This window comes from Falco punctatus (genome assembly GCF_963210335.1).
Source record: "Falco punctatus genome assembly, chromosome: 12".
In the NCBI taxonomy this organism is placed as follows: Eukaryota; Metazoa; Chordata; class Aves; order Falconiformes; family Falconidae; genus Falco; species Falco punctatus.
In genome coordinates this window covers 19741196-19768178 of record NC_137592.1, presented here as the reverse complement: position 1 = coordinate 19768178, position 26983 = coordinate 19741196, and the positions used below count along the sequence as shown (strand labels likewise).

Here is a 26983-nt window from a genome sequence, read left to right as displayed (position 1 = left end):
AGGAGGAGGAGGGCGGCTGCAGGAAACTAAAGCCTTTTTGTGCACAGTCCCCATTAGAATAGTACCCTACTTTTTCCAGCTTTCACCTGTGCTGGGTAACAAGAATGAAAAGTTACCACCAACTTCCATATCCTGATTTTCAACTGTGTCTGGTTGGATGCACTGAGAAAGTGAGATCCCCATAAAGGGAAATTATTTTCTTTGAAATTGTAGGTAACTGTCTTTCATTCCTCCAATGTTGTTCTTTCCCTTATTCCCTTTTCCAAATTCCTAATCATTAAACATTTTTTCTTGAATTAACAGGATTTTTTTTCTCTTGTTGTTTGGCTATTTTGTAACACGGTCTATCTTAAAAACTCGGGGGGTTTAGTAACTGTCTTCTCTATCAAATTGCTTAGGTCTGTGGTCATTGGTCTTTCAAAAAGAAATCTCCTGGGACAGCTTTACCCTCCAATAGCAGCAGCAACACAGAAGGAGCAGTATTAAAAAAAAATCAGAGAACTGCAACAACTGGTCAGCAAAACAATGCCATTTGTACCCAGACTTCATTTTTACAGATGGGTGACAAGCTACAACATTGTTATTGCAACTTTCACTTCATTTTTTCAAACCAATAAAATTGGAGTCCATTTATTCAAATACTACATTTGAACCTTGGCCTAACAAGAGCTGAATATGGTAGCAAAATGTTATATAGATTGTAAGCCAGGTCCTGCAATCTTCACACATCTTGGAACCTCTATTATGTCTCTAAATAAATCTATTAAAATTGTATTTCAGAGGTCTAGATATGATTAAAAAGCTGAACGTTTTTGCTGAATCTTACCATGCCCACAATTACAAACACAGAATGCCAAATACAAAAAGCAAACAAGACACCAAACCAACAAAAATCCACAATAACTCTTGTTGACCTACCTGTAAAAACTAGTCAATGTAGGTGGACAATACAATTTATCTTCACCTGGCGTTCCTTAACATTCTTTCACACTCTTGGGAACAGAGTACTTCTATTGCAGAGCACTACCTCTTCTGCACTTCCAGCTCACTCAGAGAAAGCAGAAAATAGCTCTCTGTTCAGAAGAACGTGATCAGTCCTTCCATTTTTTTGTTTACTCCTGGTGAGGCTGATTTTGCATAGTTGACTGGCCTGGCTTGCAAAACTATTTTTTCAATGAAGATAATTAACATCACTACTTACTCTTTCTACAGTTAATCAGGGAACAAAAAGCAAACTAACAAAAGAAGTGCACGCAGATTATTTTTTAAAACACTAATATACCATCGATATCTCTCAGAACTGAAGTGCCATGTCTTAAAAGCGGAGCATGATCAACCATGGCGCTATTTCGCTTATATCAAAAGGACACACACTTGCTAAGCTAACAGGGACAATACTTTCACAGCATATATCAGAAAACCCGGTTTCATAAGCATAGGAAGTTTCATAAAAAACTGCAGGAGGGTGTGAATTTACTTTGGCTTCACGTAAATGGTTCTTCATTAATATTTTACTCAAACACAACGACTCCAAGTTTATTATGTAAGCTGTGGATAGCAAACAGCCTTCCTTTACAATGGCTCTGTGACTAAAGAGAAAAGAACTGCATTGGAAAGAAAAAAAAAAGAAGGCAGTCGACATAGTGATGGGTCCCTGAGTGCAAAGGTAATTACCAAAAAGCTTTCTGAACAAAAATATTTAAGCCCATTTTCTGTCTTTTTCAGCCAACTCTTCCTCTGTTTCTAAGGGCAACAGCTAAACATTATTCAATATTCACCATTAAACCAGGAAACAATCATATTAAAAATGCAATCTAAGAGACTTCAATTATTTCCCAGTTGGATCTTCCAAAAGTTTTCCTAACAACAGGAGGTATTTTTAGGGTATAAAACTAGAATGTCAAGTAAAAGAAATATTATTACAAAGACCAAAAATATACCTATTAGCATAAAAATATGATGCAACGAGGCTACAGGTCAAATCTGCTCCTGAAACAGCCCTAAATTTATTCTAGCAGAGGCCAGATGAATTCATTTATGCTGCTAGACCTCAATTCTTTCATCCTTGCAACTGACCTGTAATTGTTACCTTCTTAGAACTATTATAGCAGATGTAAAAAAAACCCCAAATTATAGCTTGTAGCCGCAGCAAGTATTTCATAATCTCTACCACGTGTCATTTTGCTTTCTGGAACAAACTCTTAAACATAAGGTCCCCACAGTCATCAGGTAGTCACCAACTAGCACAGCTATTAACCATTTATTTAGTTTGCCAGAATTTAAATGGTCATCGTTACACATTTTGTCTCCATGCATAAATCCTACTCTACGAGCATGCATAAGGAAGTATTTGCCATTAAAAGCCCAGAAAAGAAAAAACTGTGCAGCCAGAGGTATGGTCCCTTAAGCAGAAGGCTGAACACTCAGCATTTTAAGGAATATGTTGTCCTTTTTCTCTGTGAACCCTATTCTATTTACGATCCTACAATTACAAGAGCACAGAAGCACATTATCAGCGATGTTACGTTCCACGGTTTACAGTGCTTTTCAGTAACATCTAGTACACTTCACCATGTAGAGTGTTCTAGTAATTCTCAGCAGCACACCCGCTGCCTCCCTCGCTAGGAACCGCTCCAGAGGATTCCCAGAATACATACACAGCTGTTTGACCTTTCCTCCTGTCCTCAACACACCTTATCTAATACAACCTAAGAGATGTCATCACCTTACAGTGTTTCTGAATACGAAGTTCTATACTTCCAGTTTGAATATAATACTGCAAACTGCTGCCACAACTCTGTATCTCTCCAGGGGCTGCAAGAAGTATTGCTTTTAACGTAGGACATTACATAGACTCCATGCACAATCTTTTGAAAATAAATTTCATTTGTAGAAAATCACCTCGTTCTGCAACAGGAGTAGCTCTGCTTTACTGTGATTTTTTTTCTGCTTTTGACTGTATCACATCTTTATCATACTCTCTTCTGCTTCTGCCTGGATGAGTCTTGTCTACTGCTTAAAGGCCATTTGGATAAATGCCACCTCCCATATAAATCCTAACATCGAGCTCAAAAGACTCCTCTTTCATAGCAGGCTTAGAAATCCAGTTCTGTTTAGCGAGCTGTGCATCTAGTTAACAGAATGTAGTTATCAAGACGACTGTCAAAGCAGAAGAAATTCTGGAGCTGATCCCAGAAAAAAATTTCATTAACCTTCCTTCCACTTGTCCCTAATATAAGGAACATAAACATATTGTGGCTAACATGATTAGCAGTTTTCCATTAGTAACCCAGACGAGGCTGTGAGAACTTCTGGACCATTCCCAAGTACCCAAGGCATATCACAAGATCTGACTGGGAGATTTTTCTGACCAAAAGATGCCAAAATTATAAGAGACTTTCAAGGTAGCTTGAAAATCATGGATGACAAGAAGGACTTTTTATATGCTTTTCCCAATTTGCTGTTTTTTCCTACCAGGGGCAGTAGGAAGGACCTGAAATTGATTCCGTTGTGGGAACCTCTTAACTTTCTACACCATAGCAGTTGATGTCATGTATCTAGAATGAAGATGTTCAATCTTCTCTATGCAGCTTATAACCACCCACAGCACTACCAACCAAGCTCCACTTTCAGGCTGTCTAGTGGAAGAGCTCCAGACAGCAGCTTCAACACAGCTCAGAACAGACAAGTTCTGACTTTGTGCTTTTTGCAAGCCCTCCATCAACCTCTAAATCGAGAAGAAATCCAAACCTCAGAATAGAGAAGAAAATGCACAAGTTTGACTTAAATCAAGACAAGGAAATCTACCACCTACAATCCTGCCACAGACTCCTGTTAATGCGTCCTCAAACCAGTTTGCATGCATGCAGTTCCCAAGTTTATGTTCAGGTAATTACCACTTATTCCTCAAAGCCAGGCAGCTGCCAGAACTGGTTTTAAGAGCCACAGCTAAAGGAGCTGGCTGGGGCCTCAGAGGTCTATTAGCCTAACCTGAACATCAGGGCAAGTCATCCAGTGCACGAGAAAGGTTGAGCCCTACACATTATTCTTTGTTCAGGATCAGAGTAACCCAACACTTGTTTTATTCGCCACAGACCTCCCATTTGCCTCACTGGAAGGCTACACCAGCACAGAAGTAGAGCAAAAAGTGGTGAATCTGTCCGCAAGTTTGGCGAGAGGATGAAACCATTAGTCATATGAAAAGGAGAGTTCTGTAACATCTCTCTTCTATATGCTTCATCAAGACACAGAGACTTAAAACTTGCATACTGCACACAGCAATGGCACACAGGTTCTGACCCCCAGTTATTTTCCATCTCCAATCCCACAGCACAGACTTAGCACTTTGCAAGTAAAGAGGTATGAGGAAAGGAGGGTTAACTCCACATGCCGATGAACTAAAGCTGTAAGAAATCTATTTTGCACATTTTACCCAATGCTAAGCATGTGGAAGAAAAGCTCCATTTGCTATGGCCAAAGTTTGCACTTTAAGGAATAGTTTGAAAACACAAGCAGCTGAGGCAACACTTAAATATCTCTCTTAACTGTTTCCCATGCACTATGTGGGATGTTCTTATCATGCAGCTCAGCACTACCAATGACAATGGTATTTTTAGCATTTTAGGTTTGCCCAGCATTTAACGTTAGCTGTTTCACTAGCAACTGGAGCAGATTAAATCCGAGTCGCTTGTCCTGAAATACTTCATGGATCAGTTGTAAAGGACATTTGGGGTACAAGTTTTGGGATCATGCCAGTCACCCATGATTTGCCGATAATCACCTGTGGTGCTGCTGAAGAATGCCAGACCACTGTGCTGTATTAACATCACACAGACTGTGTTATCTCTTATCTTTTGCTCAAGTGATTTAGTAGATCTTCTTAGGGCAGATATGTATGAAAACTGCTGCGCAGCTTTAGGTTCATCGAGGTACCTAATTCTCATTTTTAGAGAACAGGAACAAGAAACATAAATCTGAGTAGGATTTATTCTCTCCTCATCTCTTTTAAATGTCAATATAGTTAGCCTGATCTTCTCTTACCTTCTCCTTTCCTACCTCTGCTAAGGCTTATTTACACCACCCCCACCCCACCCCCATACAAATAAGCCTTCTTGCACACACCTTCATGATAGACACACCTACTCTAGATTCATGAAGAAGTTTATTTTGAATTTACATTCTATATTCACAATGTATGAAAAAAATAAGAGGTGCAAGAAACATGCAGCTTTGTTTTCCTTCATGCCAAGGGAGACAGCACAGGTCACTGTGAGAAAGGTTCTACTCAATCAAATGCTGAAGTCTAGAAAAGTCACCTTGAAAATGTTTTACTTCTTTAATCTAATTAAATTATATTCCCCCACACCACCCCGCAGCACATTGTAACTTCTTTCTTTACTCACATTTATACTCTCTAGTCGATAAGTAAAATAAAAGTTGCCCAAAAGCTCCCTCATGCGTGTAGTCTGATATAGTAAGACAGGGCTGAGATACTATGGGCCACTAAACCGCAGGTCAGTAGCCAGCAATGAAGACTTCCACAAGAATTGTAGAACCAAGCTGCTCTTAGAACAGTGCCACCCCCTCCCCAAGACGATGCCCCTCAGAAAGGGGGAGTCAGCATCTTTAAGCCAATACTGGTGAATTAGAAAATAAGACTTTTTTTTTTTTCACTGATTATTTTTTCTGAAGCTAAAAAAGTAGAATCTATGAGGAAGGGAACAACCATCAAGAGAAGAAAAAAGAGTTTTGCTTTGCCTTCTGTTCAGAAACTCCCGGCACAAGTCTCATCTACTGCCTATTCTTAAGCAAGTGAAATGGGAACAGAAGGAAAAAAATTCATACACCTGAATTTTTGTCCAATGGATTAAATCAGCAATATGGTCAAAACTGGCTAGACCATCTATGGCCCCAATCTTATTCTCAGAATTACTCAAGAAGTAAGCAACAACACTGGACTAAGATCCTACAACACACCCAGTGATGGTGGTGCTCAGCGTGGGCCACCTACCCAGCCTGTGCTGAACTCCCCTCTGCCACAGCCACACAGCTTCCAGCCCCGGCGCCAACTTGCTCACCTCTATGCAATACTGCTATTTCACTCTAAATGTAGCAGAAGGTTTCTGAAGGCCTGAATTATATTTAAGAAAAATATTTAGGCTGCTAAATCACTTGGGCACTTTCAAAAGATTTACTCAAATTCCCAAATCTAACTGCTCACCTAAGCATGATTCAGCAAAATTTTAAAATTCTAATTCTAGAATTCTAGCTAAATTGGTGCTAATGCTGACAACACTAAAAATGCTCTTAAACTCATTTAAGGTTAATTTGGTAAGTCACCAACATAAAGGTTTAGCTGACTAGATGTCTTTTATTATATACAGAATTTTATAGAATGGCACTGGCTTAGCTATAATAGTAAAACCCAGTTTATTCAAACTTCTCTAATACTGACAAGCTTATAACTTTAGTTAAGGTAACACTTCTCTAGATAAAAAAAAAAAAAAGACACAGAGGAAAATGACACTGAGGAATACAGTTTTTGTTCTAGCACTGAGTTACTTGAATTTTTGAGGATATTCAGAAAAGCAATCATCAGCAGAGAAAGAAAACTCCTATTTCCCTGACTTAATGATCTTCTTTCTTGTAAGGAGTAAACCCTCTTGGATAAGAAATGCTGCTGTGAATAGGTCTAGACTTTACACAGCCATGGGTCACTAATTTAATTAGATTTCAAAGCAGCTATTCTACATTTACGCTGAACACAATACTTCCTGTACCCTCCCTCATACTAAAAGGAATAAAACAATCCCCCAGAAGTTTACACCTCAATGCATGAGGAAACAACAACAAAGTGTGTATATATAATACCTTGAGTTACAGATGGGGTTTATATTGTTCAAGATATTAGGAAAACCTTAACTACCTGCTAAGTTGGTATTTTTAGCAAGGAAAACAAAAGGTTTTCTCCTTTCTAGTGAGACAGGATTCTGTTTGACCTGCTCTGCTCAGAAAATGACTGCCGTCAGCCAACCTCACTAACTTCCCCTCCTAATTATGAGCTTTTACACGTATTAGAAAAGTAAATCAAGCTTCTCTGTGTGAACAAAAGAAATTTTAAAAAATGGACTCTACTGGTAACAGTGGAAGTCGTTGCCTTCTACAAAAAATAGTAGGTTTTGTAGGGGTTTTCTTGGGGGGTGAAGGGCAGGGTAGAGCGAGCATAGGAGCCCTGCTGTGTATGAGTGTTGGGTCTTGTGAGCTTTTTTCCTCTCAAACAAAAATGGGAGCTGCAGTTTTCACAGGGTTCTTGTATCACATTTGTAACCCTGCATTTCAGATTCTGCAAGGTTACTGATCTCATAATCAGAGCGATCCAAAGCTGCATGGACTAGTTACTTGAGGAAATTGGGGGGTTTGCCCTCACTAAAGGCCATGAGGGAATAACAAGAAACCAAGTTCCTACTCTGTTCCAGCAGCTCATGTAACATTTCAAAGCGTTACAAAAGAGAGGAGCTGTTACTGAAAGTGAAACTATGCTAACAGGATCATTTGCCTCCAGTTTCACCATCTATAAATGACCTGAAAGTACCTATTATTTGACACTATCATACTGCTACACATTTGCACTGTTATTCAGCAACATGTACCTGACGGAAAAATGCCCTATAACAACTATATGAACAATCTATGCAAATAACTTTGCTTTTATTAACAACAGTCCAACTTCACCCATCTTACTCTGCTGAAGCAGAATACAAATTCAGCCTCGGTCCGGCTGTTACACACAAGCGTACACCCTTTCATACCCTGTTCCACAGGAAAACCAGATGCCAGCTTGTATCATGTATGAAGGGCAGGGGCAGCTGTCAGGCTACAATCAGGGATTCCTTTGGATCCCACCTATAAATGAAACACTTAAGGTGTTGATTCCCTAAACCCACAATAGTTTTTTTCCTAAACCCACAATACAGTTCCTCTATAGGCAGCCTTACAGGCTGTCTGCACGACGAGAGAGAGGATTTTGTGGAGCGGATATAATGATGCCAGTGCCAAAATTTCTGGCAAGTCCAGTGTTTGCATTCTGTGAGTAGTGTTCCAGTTACAGCAGTAAAAGGTGAAACACACCATGATCTATTTCTACAGTGCAGTATTTCTAGAAATGTAAAGGCTACTAGGACATAAAAAATTTTGATGCACAAGTGAAGCTGAAATTAGAATAGTCTCTTTACTCTCTCATGTTAGCTAGTGGTAATGGCAATGAAATAAAACCGAAACAATTACAGAATGTATAAAAACATCCATTCCTCTTCCTGATCTCGAGTCGTATTTTTTTCTGATCTTATGATAAAACTGCTGGATCACAGTACTTATTTGTCATCCTATAATGGAAATGAAAAGTCAGTGTAAGATATCCAGCAATTTGTCATCAAATAAAATGTTTTAATAGAGCTGGTTTATAGCTTCTGATGAATTTCAGTGTATCAGCTTAGATATTTTAAAATCAGTGCAGTAATGAAAAAGCAGACTTTCATGATATGAAAACAGAAAAAAAAAATAGTAGATATTTGAATATAATTTAAAAATTGTCAGGACAGAGAGCACTTGTGATGCCCAAAATGTCTAAACTCCAGACCCAAACACATTGCACACTCTCTTGTATACCCTAGAAGAAAGGGGATAAATGGAAGTAATAACATTCAAAGGTAAGCTTATTTTAATCTGGTTGTAAACGAAAGCCACAGGGGCAAAATTCCTTGCCTTGCTCCCCCAAAAGCTAGAAATCAAAGCACAGAAAGCGAAAGGAGTTTAGTGGGGAAAAAAGAGATCACAGGAAGGAACAATAGTAATGTAAAATGGAGGTGGAAAGACTAGATTCCATCTTTCCAAAAGCAGAGTTTTTGTTAGTCACAGATGAAAGACACTGATGTCATTAAAAGCCATTTAAGTGAAAGAACAGGAAGGCACAGCTAAGTATAACTAAGGGGTTGACGTAAGTTTGGGGATGGGGTCCCTATCCTATTAGGAACACAGCAAATAAAAAACAATTGTGATGTTATTTCCTCAATTATGGCCACTTCTACTGTACAAACTGGTAAGTTCTATGCAACAGCAAGCACCAATGTAACCTTAGTATTAATTAGTAGGACAGAGCCTTCATCCAGTTAACAGGGCAGTATCCCTTGGTACAGGGATATGGCAAGGAAGAAGGGAAAAGATATAAGAAGCCAGAGAAAAAAAACAGCATTGTATTATTTCCAAAGAAAGTACCATCTTGATACATTTGAGGAAGCCCCCCAAAAGAGCAGCACTGGGGACCTGAAGCACACACATGCAGAGCCTCTTGATACTCAAGTGAGCTGTAGCTGGGACTAGATAAATAGCCAGAGCTGTGATGACAGTGCTGGAGTCAGAGCTGTGGGATTTAACAGGCAGATGAAAGCCATCCATAACACATCCCTCCTTTTACCTACTCCTGTCCCACAGCACTGTGCCTGAACAGTGCCAGCTCAAAAACACATCCACCACATGAGCGCATTCCTGGCTACTTCTATCTACAGTAGTGACAAACACATATTTTTACTGCCTTTTCTGACTTTTTTTTTTTAACCACAGAGTTGCGTTATCTCCAGTCTAGCAAAATTCACATGGAGATGGCTAACTAATTTGAACTGACTGCAGACAAATCGGTACAGGCATTACTGAGTAGCATGGACCAATAGGGACCACCAGAGAGAGGTGAATTTGGTAGCAAATTCTAGTTTGTTCACAATGTATGGAAGAATGCATCAGCAAAGACTCTCAAAGTGAAGCAAGTTAATTAATTAAGCCTACTCAAGTTTTGTGGCTATTTTAAAAATTAATAGGGTTGAGTAAATTAGGGCATGCAGACAAAAAGGCCCACATCCTCAAAAGCACACTGTGGGTATGCTGAGGATTGTCTTTGTTGATCCGGATCTAAATGGATTTCAAAGTCTAATAATGAATCAATGAGCTGAATCCTGTTTTCCAGATTCCTATCTCTCTGGGATCTGGCAATTATAATGACCGGGATTCAAAGAGCGTCTTCCACTGCATTATATTAGACCACAGCTCATATTAAAGAACTTCCAACATGTGAAATTATGAGATAGTTGACTCATCACAGCAAGAACCATAAAGCTGAATACTGCTGTTGTCTTTTTTACATACCTATGTTAACAATATGCAAATTATAGCATGAACAGAAAAAGCAAAATAATAAAGCATGGTGGGTGTCAAACTTCATAACCTGCTGTTACCTTCCATGGTATGTCTTTATAAGAGATGCATGGATCACTTTACAGTCAGCAAGAAGTTTGTGATGAGCAGAGAAATACTTCTGTCTCCCAAATATCCAATAATACTTAAAAGTAAAAAAAGTTCACACACCTGTTCCTTTACTGCTCCATTCTTCAGACTGTGCCACTTGTATAACCTCAGCTGCAGCATCCCGTACTACTGAATCTTCATTCTGCAGCAGTAGAACCACACATTTCCACATAGCAAGGGTATCAGGCAGTCCTATATTTTTTTTATGGAGAAAAATTAGAATTCTATTTCTTACATGCATTCACAGAGCTCTGTTTCCACACCTAAACGCAACAAATGCAGTGAAGCACTGAAACATGGGGCAGGAGAAATGCATTGGCAAGCCACTGGGAAGACAGCTGGCAATATGGTCAAAACATTTTCAACATGTGTGAACTTTATCTAGGTAGTTGACTCAGCTTGGTTTAAACAGTGGGCAACATACAAAAGAACAGATCTCTCTTCATCCAGGTTCAACTTTAAGTCATAGGTGTTCTGAATTTTCTACCATTTCTAGGAATGCAGAATTCCTGTTTGGCAACTCCAAAAGTTTTGCCCCTGCAGATCAACCAACACACTGTGATCATGGATTTGCTGTTGCAATCTGCCTGGAGCTGGGGCTGCCAAACCAAGTTTTGTACAGATACTGCCAGTAGTGCTGGCCACATATGCTATTCCCTACAGAAATGGCAAACAATCCCACCTCCCAGGGACCTACCCATCATCTACTTCTCCCATATCCATCTCACCCCACCACTCACCCACATGCCCTGCCACGCTTATACCCACTATCTGTTGGAAGTAAGTCAGGTTTAATTCATGGCATAACTATCTGCACACAGGTAAGGCTAATCAGAGATAACTGCCAAGAGGGAGGTGTTCATCTGGTAAACCCCAAACAGGCAGAATCCACGTACCACCCCAGTGGCACTTCACATCTCACAAGCCACACTCCACTTGCAAACCCTTGTGCCATTTAGTGGTGGCACACTCGGGATGACTAGCTGAAGGCCCAAGGCTGTACTCATAGGTTTGCTGCAGTACTTTTCAGCTCTTAGACACCTTCATTAAAGCAATCCACTGGAATGTCTCTTTTAGAGGCAGGCAGCTGTTAAGATATTACTTTCTGCTGATTACAGAGAACAACAGAGTCAGTGCTTCATTGCTGTGCTGGTTTTCTTCAAGCATGTTATCAACAGGTCTATCAGAGGTTGCACTACAAGGCTAGCCAGACAATTAATTGTATTTCACTGCTTGGCCAAAATTAGTTGCTTGAGGCTTTACTACACAGGCAGAAGAAGCATTCCTGTATTTCATATAACTTCCCTATGTGGGAAAACCATGGACTATAATCATTTCAGAAAGAAGTTGCTTTTTTCTAGCATGACACACACAATAATGTTATACTGGCACAGCTTTGGCAGAATTATTCCCTTCTAGACACAATGGCCACTTTCCCACCTAGACAAGTTTCTGCTGTACCTACAAGAGAGATGGAAGTCTTCCAATGGATTTTCCAGAAAGATTTTTTCTGAACCCTCAAACAATATGATGGAGAGATAATGGGGTCATCCAGAATGTACTGGATGGCATTTACCTTCTTCCTCTTAAGAACGTACTTAATGGAAGCTTATGGGAATAACTACAACTCCATTTCATACAACCATAATTTTCTTTAACGTCTACTTGCCACTGTATGTGGTTAAGCAAACTGATGCAGAACAAGGCATAAAAGTCAAAACTGTTTATATGTGCATAATCCCTTTAACTTTAAGGGAATGATTCTGGGTTTATATCACCACAGCTACACACCAGCTCACACCCTTGACTTGCTGAACTTCTCACTGCAATACTGACAGTTTCACAGTTGTGAAGAACCCCACATTGACAATTCTAGGTAATATGGAGAGTTGGCTCTGCATCTTCCCTCCCTGGTGCAATTTCCAGAGCAAAGGGCTAATTCAGATGGTTTGCCCAGTGAGGCCTTGGGACTTTCATTTCTGGGCTGTTTGGGGAGGATTTGGGTTTTGTTTGTTAGTTTTTCTTTGCTTTGTTAAGATTTTATGCAGGATGCAAACTGCTGTATTTTATTTCAGACCTCCACATCTGCCCAATTGGAAAGCATGGAAACCAGCAACTGTCCTGACAAGATCAAAGAGTTTCCTCTGCTCTCCATCAGCTATGGACCAGATCCAAACCAGGGATGGATGAGAAGCACAGCGTTTGGGAGTTTTTCACTCAAATACCTCTACTGTTTTCATTGGATATAAAACTGTAATGTCTGTCCTATGAAGAGCTTTAACTACGTGGTAGAACTCAAGATTCCCAGAATTGATACTATGAACATTTAATAGTACTATGTCTACTTCATATAATAGATTTAGCATTGATAAATGTTGTCAACATCTCTTAAAAGACACATCTCAAAATAAATGGCTGACTTTTTAAAAACACCACTATCTACAGTTTAAGAAATACACCATTCTTCTCATCTAAAAAAAATCTGTATCTAGTCCATATATATGGACTTAAGCTACTCAAACTAAAAACATGTGAATAACTATATTGGAATAAAATACAGAAACTAGAAGTATTTAGAGCTGCCTGTCTTTTTCAGGATGCAAAATATTTTATCGTCTATCACTACCTACTTTTGCATATCTCTTGGCCCTTTAGTCACAAAATCCCCTTATTCTCTGTACACAGAAGGCAAGGAAAAAAATCTAAAAGAAAAAAAACCAATGTCGCCTGCACAACAGACCACAGAATTTCATTTAGCTTTTCCTCTCAGTCAGTAACGTATTGTTAAATAAGGCTGTGTGGGGATTTGTTTGTTTTCTAAAGAGACAGTTTAATGTTAAAAAAAATATTATATCTGGGAGGTATAATGTGATCCAATTATTAATTATTCTTATAGTAGAATGTGTCCCTCATTTCTAGACTGAACCCTTTAATGTCAACATTCAGCCACCACAGCTTTTTTACACTCACAATGTTAAACTAGAAGTATGTCCACATCACCAATAGAGTATTTTAGAAAAGTTCAAGTCAGAGAGCAATGGCAAGCCTGTAAACCAGCAATGTATAGTGGCCTGGAGACATAACAGCATCTCATGTCCCTCTTCTGCAGAGTTATTGCAAGAGGCTCTGCACATGTACTTTTTGTACCAGAATTTAAGTAAGTCTGTTTTGTAATTAATTCCTATTAAAATTTTTACAAAATCCTGTTTGATGTAATTACATGTTTTGACTGTGGGTACATATATTTGTACATGATACATTTTAAGTCATGCATTAATGGGCTTCATCTAAAAAAATCCAGAAAATTCAAACTACTCACCAAGAATGAGCTTCTCGTTGATCAGAAGGAATGACGTTATACTTCTTAGAACTTCAGCTGCTGCTAACAGCATCTCTGTCTGTTGCTCATCTCCACAAAAATAAACTACCAGCTGAACCCATTTTTTCAGGACTACTGCTGAAATCTGAAGGAACAGAACCTGTGAGAAGTATGCTGTACAATCTGGTGTTACCACTTACCATGACATCAAACTATGGACTGCCAAAGGGATACTACGCATCAGTAAATGCAGGTTATTTTTAAAAGGCAGCAAACTCCACGTGTCCATTCAAAAGTTGGCTTACTATGTCACAGATAGTTAAGATGGGAGATTTTCTTTTAGTCAGAGCAGTACTCATAGGCAATTCTCTTGTTCTGTCCCTTCACACCAGACTCACCAATGATCACACAAGTCAAAGCATATCTTTGTGCCCTCAGTCATTCTAAACATGCAAGCCAAAGACAAATATACTGGACTATAACAAAAAGAAGCATTTATCAGAAGCATCCTACACGTAGACACATACACGTATCTGGAAAAGAGCATATGAACTGTAGTTTAGCCTTAGGTTTTCGTAATGATACAATGCTTGGTAAAGGGGTGAATGCAGCTCCATCTGTCTCTTCTGCAGACACTGGGGATGGAAAATTTTTTTAATAAGACTGCTGAGGTACCTTGGGTTCTGATAGCACATGCATGCAGAGCATGGAAGGAACCTCCATGTTAGCTGATACACAGAAAAGCTCACTGTCCTAAACCATGAAGAATTAGAAAAAAGAACAGGCAAGAGAAATTTCCTGGTTCAAATATAATCTTTTGGATTTTAGATGCCATCTTTTGGAAAATATTTATTCCTCAGATGTATGCTACGAAAACTATTACTTAGTGATAATGGGACAAAGCTTCGACTGCTTCTAATGTGTAGTGACAGCTACTAGATTTTTTTGTGTGGAAAAAAGTAATGTGCATTTTACCCATAACTCAAGTAACAATTCCAAGACGTCTGTTGGGAAAGCTGGGCCATAACTGGAAAAAGTCCTAACTTCCATAAGTGACCAAGACAGACCTGAGATCCCCTGCAAATACCACACTCAGGAGGGTGGCTGGTCAGTCAAGGTGCAGGAACCCCATGCGCGGATTTGATAACAGAAGATGCAAATTGCAGGAGGTGGCACCCAGGCACAGCCAAAAGCAAGTGTGTGCTACAGCTATAAGAAGGAAGCTCCAGAGGAAAAAACAATAAAATAACCCACCAACAAACAGACTGGGACCTCATGCACAGGTCAACAGGAAAAGTAGCACCAGCTCGACCTGGAGATGCTTGAGGTATGGGCAACTGATTTATTTTTTTTTCTCTCCTTTCTTTCCTTTTTTACTTATTTTTAATTAAATTACTAAATTAATTAAAGGAAATGAAAAGCAGAACAACAAATAAGGTAAAGAAGAGAACCAATGAAAAAGTGAGTTGAGCTAAAGGGCAGAGAAGCGCAGGAGGACTCACCGAGGGATAAATGAAACCTCGGTCACACTCTGCCTCATTCTGTGTGGTACGTGGCCACGTACCTGCACTGCACAAAGGGACAGCGCCAGAACATGTCCTACAGATTCTGTAATGGGTTAAAAAATACGTATCTCCCAAGATACTACAAATTACTCAAAATTTTAACAGACACATGGACAGTCTAGCAAGACAGAAGTGGACTTCTACCTTTTGGAAAAGAAACAATCCCTTCTACAGCGGCAAATACTGATTGCAAACTCAAATAAAGAATTTAGAAAGAAAACTGATGTACTTGCTCTTTTACAAAGCAGAAAGCACTCTCTGTACTGTTGTCTTAGATCTCCCATGACTTACATGATTAGAGAAAGCTGGTTTAGCATTACTGCAGTTAAGATTATTACAGCATTTTTCATTAATTCCTCTTTGTAAATTAATACAAAACTTCAGAACAATAATATGTTTCACATCTATTTGCGAAACCAGGTTTATATGGTTATTTCAGTGTTTAAAGCTTGAAGTCTTTGCATTTTGCCTTTTTTAATAAAAAGTTAACATCATATTTCATGTTCCCAAGTCTTGTGTGCGAATCTGTAGCTTCCTTTTTTTATAATGATACAAGATTATTAGTATACAATACACATAAATTCTGCTGCATGTTCTATAAAAACGTAACAGCTACATAAGTAAAAAAAATCTTCATTTTAAAACATGTCAAGAGAATTTAGTCTATTGTAAAATAACCATTAAGTGCTTTTTGTGTCTGAAAATGTAAAAAGAAGTAAAATTGTCTAGGACTAAAAGCTGCCTTAACACTGCTCTACACATGCATATGTGACATGACAGACTGACAGTTTCAAATCAAAAGAAACCTGACCCAGTAATTTGTGCTGCTATAAATCTAAATTAAATAGTCTATAAACAGGAATGGAGAACACAGAACCTTGAATTTTACAAGGGTTATTATATTTACTCTATCGTTTGAAAAACAAATTTCAAGAGGAAATTCAATGAGAAACTCCACGCAGAGAACAGGCTGGTGTGCTTAGGCAGTGATTTCAGGCTGAGACTTGGCAAGGTCACACCGTGAGGAAGGGAACTGCACCCAACCACTGCTTCAGCTTCGTGCCTCCCCCTCGGACCCGCTCCCCTGCTGGCTGCCCAGCAATCACAAACCACAACAAAGCTGCGCTGCAGTAAATGGGCCGGATTCAGTACATGTGTTAATCACTGTAGGCACTTCTCTTCCTGCATTACAGTGACTGTTCTGGATGCTCTCAGAAGTTGAAATTACTTAGGTATTTAACTTGAAATGACTTTGAGAGGGATATACTGAGATGATATTCATGGCCATTTCATCGCAGAATGTGACAGCGTATTCAGCCAGGAAGATATAATGCCAGAAAAGGTGCAATGACACAAGAAAACAGAAGCTTGGGGCTTCCATCTAAAAGAAGCAACGTTACTCAATCACCAAAACTCTGTAATTACAAACTGTTAAGCAGCTGCTTCCCTTACCTGTTGATGCTTCTGCAAAAGGTGGACAACCAACTTGGAGCCAAATTTCAGAGCTATGCTTTGAACTTCAGAGCTGAGAAAACAAGGTAAAGGACTTATAAAAAAAAGCAGCTATTTCCACCATCATTCCCCTTTTAGAAAAAAGAACAGCTAGGTCTTAATTTCCAGTTATTACCAATGGGTATTTTGCAAGCTGAGCAGTCAGTCTTTACATTAGAGATCTTGATGTTAGTTAAGCTTTTAGTTGATACACAAATGAAATATGCTCTTACTTTCACCTCTCATGGTTTTTTTCCATCTACATACTTCCCATAGAAAAACATATTTGAAAATGAAACCCAAGTCAACCAAGACAGATATTACTTTAAATGATAAACAAAGGCATCTCTTCAAGCTGGTGTTAAGCTCCAGGAACATCTCTTCTGCAGCTGCTAGAAAACTTACTAGTGCAGAATATGCCAGCTGCTGGCTCCTGAGCCTCCACGCTACCCAGCAGGGTCTAAGGACACAGAGCTAGGCACTGTGGCTCCTGAAGGGCTGGTCTTACTGGCAGGAATGGCAACACCTGAGCAGTAAGGTCTGCTATTTCAGCTATTTCCCTCTAACAGCACTAGTCAGTGTTACTTTAATACTAGTATCTCATTTCATTCCAGAAATAAACACTCCACATCATCATTTAAACTTGGAAAATTTAGTGCAAATCAGCAGCAAATATGCACAGCTATAAAACACTGTTCTACACTCTATACCCTAAATATTCTGCATTAGTAACTCTGGGGTGCAATGTTTATATAGCTTAAAAAAAAAAAAAAAAAAAGAGACTATTAGAAACAGGATGGTCTTGCCCTTAGAGACTGGACACTTCAAACTTGTTTGTCCATTCCATTACGAATGGATGGACACAGTTTCTAATTCAGTTCAAACTACAGACTGGCTCCAAATTTTCAGCACTTTCTGCTGACTTTACAGTCTGATTAAGGAGCACAAACTGTAAGGATTAGGGTTAACCATTTCTGCCAAACCAATGAGGGAAATCAGATCTGTCATTCTTACTAGAGATCGTCTGCAGATAAACCAGGATAGGACGGATGGCAGATTCACAGTGAATGACCTATGTCTGGATCATCAATTCTATATGTTAAGGTGTTTCCCAATTACCATTCAGGAAGAGCTACGCTCACTGGCTATCATCTGACAGCCAGAGTATCTTCTTATTCAGGGACTGTATTACTGGACATTTACAGGGTGCTTGCCCAGTACGACTTGTGGGCCTTTTCAGTAATTCAGATCCACGCCTAACTGCTCTGAAAAATTCTCATCAAGACCTCTCTTTACTCAAATCAGCCACACTCACTTTTCTGAAACATGGATTTTTACATCAAAACATAGTCCAAAACCAATAAATTAATGCTTCAACATTTAAAGTTTTTAACATGTAAGCATTTTAATGTGCATGATGGACCATACCTGTCGGAGGTATCTACAATGTTTAAACTCCAGGTTAAGAGCTCATTTGGATTCATTTTTATAGAGTGTTCAGTCTCAGGAAGCACATTTCTGAGGTCCATATTATAAAGAATTTCCAGCACCTGCACACACAATTCACAAAGAACTTACAAACAATCTCAACATGAATGTGTACATTTGAGATCAATAAAACAGTGACTTAAACCCCAGTTCAAGAACACAAAGGTCCTCTACTGACAGTGCTCAGAAAGGAAAGAGGAAGTTCTTGCTTTTACACAAGAACATCTGTTACAGAATTATAGCACTGCTCCTATTCAGTGTGAAAAAACCCAAACCACTCATGTACTATTTGAAAAACATCATGCATGTTCAAAATGTATTTTCAAAAAATAAGAATATCATTTACTGAAAACATACCAAATGTCAATAAAAAAAGCACCCTCCTACCTTGCAAAAACACTGGAGATTCTTTTCCTTCAGAGCCATTGTAAGCAGAGTACCTTCCAAATCAATGAGTAAACACATTACACCTCCTCCTCCTTCTGCGATCTGCTTGGAATTTATTTGTTTCAGCCACAGCAGTATTGCCTCCAATGCAAGCAGACGTACTTCATGAAACTCACAGTGAAGGAGATGAACTATTGACAGTGATGGTTTGGCTATTTTCTTTGCAACAGGTGAACTGCTGCTCTGGACATCAGGACCTGCAGTTACTGACAGCACTGATATTACAAGTTTGGTGATGCTCTGAAGATACTGTATCAGTCCTGGTACTGCAGATGAGTAGGGGATACCAGATACCAATTCAGAATCTGAAATAATTCCGTTCATCTCCGCCCAAAATCCAAACATTTGCATGCCTGAAATGAGAATAAAACTAAGTAGTGACAAATAGAAGATGTTATCACCTGCTCCAGACCATGAAGTGATTCTGAAGTTGAAAAACATCAGGTATGCAAAAGGTATCACAAGGTAAAATCAGGCATGAAATGAAAACATAGTTCTCCTCCATTTTAAAGTGATTCTGAATTATAAAACAGCTTTCCTATATATCACGTGTATTCATATTTCAATAGAACGAAATAAGGACACAAACTTTACAAAAACTATAAATTGCTCAACACACGGGATGGAAGGTTCAAACAATTTAAAAAATGCTGCACTACTTTGTAGATTGCCTGTCATCTCTTCCAATTACAGCTGTTTGATAAGTATGTCTTTTAATCAAGCTACTAATACAGTCTTGCAAATTGTAATGCTTTGCACTACCATTGTAGAAAGTGATTAACACAAATAAACTATATTGTATTAAATATATTTTGGAAAAAAAAAAGTAAGTGGTTTGGAAACCTCAAAAAGTACCAAAGACAATCATGCAATCATATTATCCTTGACAGAATAGCTCTAAAATCAGAGGTCAGACTGAAGAAAGTGCTGTCTGTCAGACTACCCAGCTGCAATTGAAACCAGGAGAAATGTTACTATTACGCCCCTCCTACATAAATAGATCTGTCATGTGTGTATCAATCTAAAGAATTTACTGATTAAGAAATCCAGTATGCTTTTCCTATGCCTATTACCTTTGGACAGTTAACACAGCTAAGACAAAAAGAAGCTGCACTTTAATTCCTCTTACGTATCAGCACAGGAACATTTCAGCCCTTTACAATGGTGCAACCTGCCCACATGGCACAGCAGAGCCCAAGAATCTTCTTTAGTGCTTGGCTACCTCCTGGAGTGAACAAAAAGATCACTGCTATCTGTGATGCCAGAGGATTTCAGGCTTTAGCAAAATTGGCAATGTTAACACAAAGTGAAAGGAAAAAAAAATAATCAATAGTCCTCACACACACACAGAGTCATTCTCCTCACACACCCCCAGCTCAACCTTGTCCTCCATTGTCAGTTGGAATGAATTGTTTTATAATATGGAAACAAAGATTTTTGCCCAGTTCAGATGTTTGTATAGCTTGTACTGCAAAGAAATTAATATGCTATATCCCACAAAATTCAAATACAAGTAAGGGAAAAATCATGAAGAAGCACAGAACAGAAGAACACTGCCACTGGTGTTAAGGGATGCTGAAAGTTTAGGGAGTTTAAAATGTCAGAATGCATTAAAAGTAAATACAAAGATCAAAGGAAGCTTCCTCAGTTTTCTTCAGTATCTGCAAGAAGACAATTCACTGCCGTGTAACTTTGCAATTTATAATTAAATAAGCACTAAGTACTACTAAAAGCCTGTCCAAATATTACTATTAAGTTGCTGAATTTGACATGAAACTGCAACAGAAACATGGATTCATTCTGTTGCCCATTAAGACATTCCCCCAAGCTTTCTATTTACAGTTAAACATCCTGCCCTTTCATATTCAAATTCTTCCAAAGCCACCTTAATTTGTTTGACATTTACACAGAAACTTGACATGGTTGCACACTGTCTAGCATGTAAGACAGAAGCGTGTTCTCAGTAATGCTGGAAAAGCTTCAAAGAAATTTGGTATTTGAAAAAGATTTTCAGACATATTACCTAACCATTAGTTCTGTCATTCATATTTTCACTCCAGTTTCTTTTCTGAACGGGCTTGTTGTAGTCAAAGAAACTGCAATATCACTGCAAACCTATGTAACAGCATAACCCTCTAGATGACAGAGATGGCTTACATCTCGTAACATGCAAACTTGTATATTTTATTTGCTACGTTTTCTAAAACCCCTCCAAACAGACTGGCATTACATACCGGCGTCATAGCATAAACTAGCATTAATGCCTATGTCACACGACAAGTATCCAACTGCCAGAATTCCTTAAGTTCTGAACCATTTGGTTACCTTGGAGAGGGATTAGGCCTTTGTCCCAGTTATTACACAGCCTGACTCCACAGACACCAGTTTAACAACAGAAATAATCCCAAGCAGTTGAAAGAAAAAGGTTCAAGTTCAAGCACCTCAGTTCGACAAGAGAAAGAGCTTCAGTCTGGGAGCCCTGCACCCTCTCAGCTTTCCACGCACCCCCGCCAGCTGCACTGCAGCAATACGGGAGGTGACTGGCTCCGCTGTTCAAACCAAGTATATTTTTCTAAAGTATATGGCAAGAGAAGTGCGTTGCCTTCCTATCAGCATTTCTTTACGTTGGGGTATACCTATCATATGCGCAAGCAGTAACATGATAACCATCAGGATGGAAGGGTTAAAGCTCTGGGGCAAGGCAAGGGAGAGCAGTATTAGGCAAATAGAAAGAGACAGGGATAAATATTACGGGAAGAGGGGGAAGGTGTCTTCCATTTCGTTGGTGTCAACACTGCCAACTTTGCTAGAGCAACCTAACGTTGGAGAGAGTGGTGACCCCTCTGTTGACCCGAGGAGCTGGCAGCTTCAGATCCACTTCAGCAAACCTTCATTTGAATTTTGCAAGGCCACCATAACTTCACTCCCTGTCTTCATCTTTGAAGGGGAAAATTATTTTCATATAAAAAAATCATGGCAGAGCTACTCCTAGAATTACTAGTTTGCAGAGACTGCAATACAAGAGTCCTCTGCCACAGATCCTCTTTTTTCTGTATTTATCAGATACTTCTGCTGGTTTGGAAGCCTTCTGGATGACTTTTGTTTTTCCCAAGTAATTGTGAAAGACTGGACACCGTGGCTCATCTGTTTTACAGAAAGTCTCTCTAAAACTGGATGTCTCAACAGCAAGGCTGTCAGCAAAACAAGACTGTCTGCATATTTGCTTAGCCTCAGCACACCATAGAGCAAATCCTTCCGCATTCATTTTGTGCTCCACATGCTCTCCGACACTCTTTTTTTCACACAAATACGTACAGAAGGAAAGAAAGCCCCCGCCTTATTACAATGCAGTGGAAATATTCCTGCTTTCAACTTCATCACTAAGAAATCTTTCTTGCCTTTCATGTAAATGTTTTCTCTTCTGCTTAACTTTAAGTAAACTTTTCTTTGGCTTACATCAAAATACCTGACTAAACAAAAAACTACACTGGTTCCCAAAGTAAATGTCTGCCTCTGTTGTTACGATACAGTAAAGACATACTTTTATTTACAAACAAAAATCACCATACAGTTTGAATGACCAGCTGCTGTGAGAAGGAAAAACAAATTTTGGTTGACCAAACAAGCAACCTGGCAAACAGCAGTCTTGTCCAGGATGCTGACAGATGCAAAAGACCCCCCAAGAATTAAGTGGATTAACCCCCCCTCCCAAGGATTGCTTCATTTGTGGGATAGGAAGAGAGACATCGTACACAACAACTTGGTTCTCCTCAACACAATGCACGAACATCCCACAGTCTTCCTTAATCCCTTTAGGTCCACTACACTGGATACGCACGTCTGTGTCGTAAGATCTAGGTTTGAGGGGTTGTTTTTTTAATCCTGTTTGAGATCAACTGATGTTCACAGTCAGTTATACGAACTGAAGTGGTCTTTCATCATTTGAAAATAAAAAGGAAAGAGAAGCAGAATGGAATTAGCAGACCTGATGAATCTGTAGCTACAAACCTCCTCAAAGCTTAAGACAGCTCCAAAACCTGTGCCCTGCCTGACTCTCCTGCTCTTCCTGCAGTGACAGGCCAGCACTATGCTAGTTTGTTCCCTGAATAACCAGATACATACAGTAAGGACAGAAAAATTTCCCTGCTCAGAGAGTAACAAACTGTCAGCTGATGGACAGCTCAGCTACTCTTTCATCTCAGAGATTCTACAAGATGTTCAAAAGTGACAGAAGTCATCTGAATTCCTTCCATATTTAAAACCTAAATTTGTTTCACTACCTTGCCAGCTGATTATGTATTTCTGTTAGATTTCGTGGCAGTCTGGTGAAGTTCCCACTGACTGGAAAAGGGGAAACATAACACCTATTTTTAAAAAAGGAAATAAGGAAGACCCTGAGAACTACAGGCCAGCCAGTCTCACCTTTGTGCCCAGCAAGATCATGGAGCAGATCCTCCTGGAAACTATGCTAAGGCACACTGAGAATAAGGAGGTGACCGGTGCCAGCCAACATGGCTTCACTAAGGGCAGATCTGGTGGCCTTCTGCAATGGGCTTACAGCACTGGTGGATGAGGAAGCAGCAACTGATGTCATCTACCTGGACTTGTGCAAAGCATTTGACACTGTCCCACAGTGACATCTTTGTCCCTAGACTGGAGAGACATGGATTTGACAGATGGACCACTCAGTGGATAAAGATCTGGCTGGATGGTCACATTCAAAGAGTTGCAGTCAATGGCTTGATGTCCAAGTGGAGACCAGCGATGATGGCATTCCTCAGGGGCTGGGACTGCCACCATTTAGCATCTTTGCCTGTGACATGGACACTGGGATCGAGTGCACCCTCAGCAAGTTTGCCAACACCACCAAGCTGGGTGGTGCGGTTGACACGCAGGAGGGAAGGGATGCCATCCAGGGGGACCTTGACAGGTGTGAGAAGTGGGCCCATGCGAACCTCATGAAGTTCAACAAGGCCAAGTGCAAGGTCCTGCATGTGGGTCATGGCAATCCCAAGCACAGATACATGCTGGGTGGAGAATTGCTTGAGAGGCAGCCCTGAGGAGAAGGACTTGCGGGTGTTGGTGGGTGAGAAGCTCAACACAACCCAACCATGTCCTGGGCTGCATCAAAAGAAGCATGGCCAGCAGGTGGAGGGAGCTGATTCTGCCACTCTACTCCATTCCCATGAGACCCTACTAGAGCACTGCATTCAGCTCTGGGGACCCCAGCATAAGAAGGACACAGACCTGTTGGAGCAAGCCCAGAGGAGGCCGTGAAGATGCTCAGAGGGCTGGAGCACCTCTCCTCTGAAGACAGGCTGAGAGAGTTGGGGTGGTTCAGCATGGAGAAGAGAAGGCTCCGGAGACACCTTACTGCAGCCTTCCAGTGCCTAAAGGGGCCTGCAGGAAAGTGGGGAGGGACTTTGTACAAGGGCATGTGGTGACAGGACAAGGGGTGATGGCTTTAAACTGGAAGAGGGCAGATTTAGGTTAGGTATTAGGAAGACATTCTTTACCCTGAGGGTGGTGAGGCACTGGCACAGGCTGCCCAGAGAAGCTGTGGGTGCCCCATCCCTGGAAGCGTTCAGGGCCAGGTTGGATGGGGCTTTGAGCAACCTGGTCTGGTGGAAGGTGTCCCCAACCATACTTGCTTCTGACTTGCCTACTTTAATGTCAGTAGGCATAGGCCATTTAGATGATTCTATAAACACGTTTTAAATCTTTACCTTCCTTGAGTCAAAACAACATCACAGTCAATATACTGGCACACAAAGTTTATATAATTTCTGACATAACAAACAAAAATTGCTTTCAATTTGTTCAGATGGAATTTCTTCTGTTTCAGCTAATTAGACCAAATAATAAAAACATGCATTAACAAGCTGCCAGTCACAGTTTGGCCACAGGTCTTAGGGATTTAGGAAAAGAAAGTTAAAGTATGGCTAAAATAACCAACCTAGTTATTCCTGGTTGGTTTTGTTGTTTTTTTATTTACTGTTTAAACACTACCAGTTTTTATGTTAGCCTGCAGAAAAACTTGAGCTAACATTCTTTGCAAAATAAGAAAAAGAAAGAAGTACAATATTGAAAAAAAAGCGGGCAAAGCCTTCAAACGCTATTTAAAAGTCCTACATATTGAATCATTTGGGCGAAATGTTTAAGAGTTTCCTACTTGAAAAACCATTTGTGCTTTCATTGCAAAGCATCTAGAAGTTTGATAATGCATACCATTTCTACCAATACATTTTATAACTTCTCATTAAAAAGGACAAATATAACTAAGAGAACGGTATTTGCAATACATGTAAGTTAAAACACAGTATTTTGTCATATTTGAGAGCACAAAAAAGGACTAAACCAGCAAACAGTTGAACACAGTTGCTCATGTTCCTGATCTCAAACACACATGTGCAAAGCACAGTATTTTTTGCAATTGTTTCTTTTCGTTCATGAGCAGAATTTAAGAATCTTAGCTACATCTACAAAAAGTTTAGCTGTTTGGAAGATAGTAAGAAAATGGAAGTCTGTTGTTGCAAAACTCAAGGGAAGAATATATTAGTGACAGTAGAATGCTGGCTGCTCCATTTTGATATCAAAACAATCTAATTATGAACAGAATCAGTTATGTAAATACAGAGTAACTGTTTCCACTGATGACAACAACAGTAGAATATGGTTAATCTCCAGAACTTTTATAAATTCTTCCACCTCAAATGTAGAAAGGAAGAATGCTTAGTTAGACTTCAAGTGGCAGTTTCTCCTAAACCACAGGATCATCCTATTTGACATCTTGTTTAAATGTTTTCTCTTACTCAGCGAACTTGATTTTTAAGACACTATACTTGATAATAGGCCAAACCAGACAGGAGACTGACAGCAAATACACAGGATAAAAGAACAACTTGGAAGGCTTATCTTTAGCAAATTTTTCTTTCACCTTTTCCCTGACTTCTGTTCTCATCCTATTTCACATATGTTGATGGACTCAATACAATACTTTATCAACAAGTACCTTTCTTTGAACACACCATAACACATGCTTTTATTAGTCAAATGCATTTTAGCGAGTTGCATCCATTTTTTCCTTAACAAATTGACAAAATACTATAAAAAAAATGTTCTGAGATGTGAGCAAGAAAGAAAGTGTGACCACTTTGCTTTGTGGCATTCTTCATCTGTTACAGAGAGACAGAGCATCCCAGATCCGAGCTTTCACTGGAAGACACTGCTCTGACTCCTGTGTTACCAGCACTGCAGGGTTGCGGTAATACTCTCATCTTATTGTTCAGCTTCCACCAACTTCCAGGAGAAGATCTGAAAGCAGGAATGTCTAACGACAGGCCCTGTCAGAAGTCCACATATGCAACAAAGGAATCTTATCTACTGAAACACTACATCACAGCATAGCCTGTCCATAGTCTGGTTTTCTCTCCCTCCAAAAGCCTATCCGAGTGCAGAGAAAAGTGCATAACCTCAGACACACACATGGATCCGTGGCACCAAAGCTTGACAGACCTCTCCTCCCAACGCCTGCTGATCAAGACTTGTGAATTACAAATTATTATATCCACAGCTAAGGTTGGACACGTTGCCACCCGGACTTGGGGCCATTTTTAACTTCCAAAAATGCCTGCAAGTGTCACCGGCTTCCTCCAGTAGGAACTTCCCCCTATTCCTACATCACCCACTCTGGTGCTGGTTTACTTCTAGAGGAGTAACTTGACTGGATTTTAGCAGGGTACGAGGGCCAGAAAATCCTGAAATTGTTCTCCCCATTAAGACTGCAAAGGCCCTGGACATCTGGTGCTTCCAAGTCTATAAAACAGTTACTGTGGAGACAATATATCAGAGATCTGCAAGAAAAAACTCACTGGATATTATTAATAATTACTGGATATTATTAAGAATTATTAATACTGACAATAGACATTAGCTCATCAAATAATTAATACCTAGATCTGGTAAAAACTTTTTTTTGCTCTCAATGAAGACAAAAATAGTATTTTTATTTATATATTTAACTTTTTTTTAAAAAGGCTTGCTTCAGATTTTTTTCTGAGTTCCAACCACAATTCACAACTGAACACAAAAAATATGTAAGTTTACATAGTCTTGGCATTATGTATTGTCTCTGCACATCAGAAGACACTCAGGCGTATCAGGAGCTGGAAAAAATGCTCCAAATTTTGCCTATCGACTCAAGAGAGCTGTATTTTCCCAATGACATGAATCCGGCAACATTTCCATCCAAACCAGCAGATCAGAATAACTACAGGGAGGGTTTTTTGTTTGTTTTAAGATAAATAATCATCATTTGGCCAGC

General features: G+C 39.6%; 1 protein-coding gene across 3 annotated transcripts in view; it reads right to left on the bottom strand.

The window, feature by feature from the left end:
• THADA (THADA armadillo repeat containing) overlaps positions 1 to 26983 on the bottom strand; it is a 162807-nt gene that overhangs the window by 18325 nt on the left and 117499 nt on the right. For all 3 annotated transcript variants that reach the window (XM_080408573.1, XM_080408574.1, XM_080408575.1), the window contains exons 32-36: positions 18601 to 19013; positions 18154 to 18275; positions 16687 to 16759; positions 13670 to 13814; positions 10411 to 10542 (exon numbers count right to left, since the gene is read on the bottom strand). In XM_080408573.1, the coding sequence (XP_080264699.1) occupies positions 10411 to 10542; positions 13670 to 13814; positions 16687 to 16759; positions 18154 to 18275; positions 18601 to 19013 (885 nt within the window). The remainder of the gene's footprint in view (positions 1 to 10410; positions 10543 to 13669; positions 13815 to 16686; positions 16760 to 18153; positions 18276 to 18600; positions 19014 to 26983) is intronic.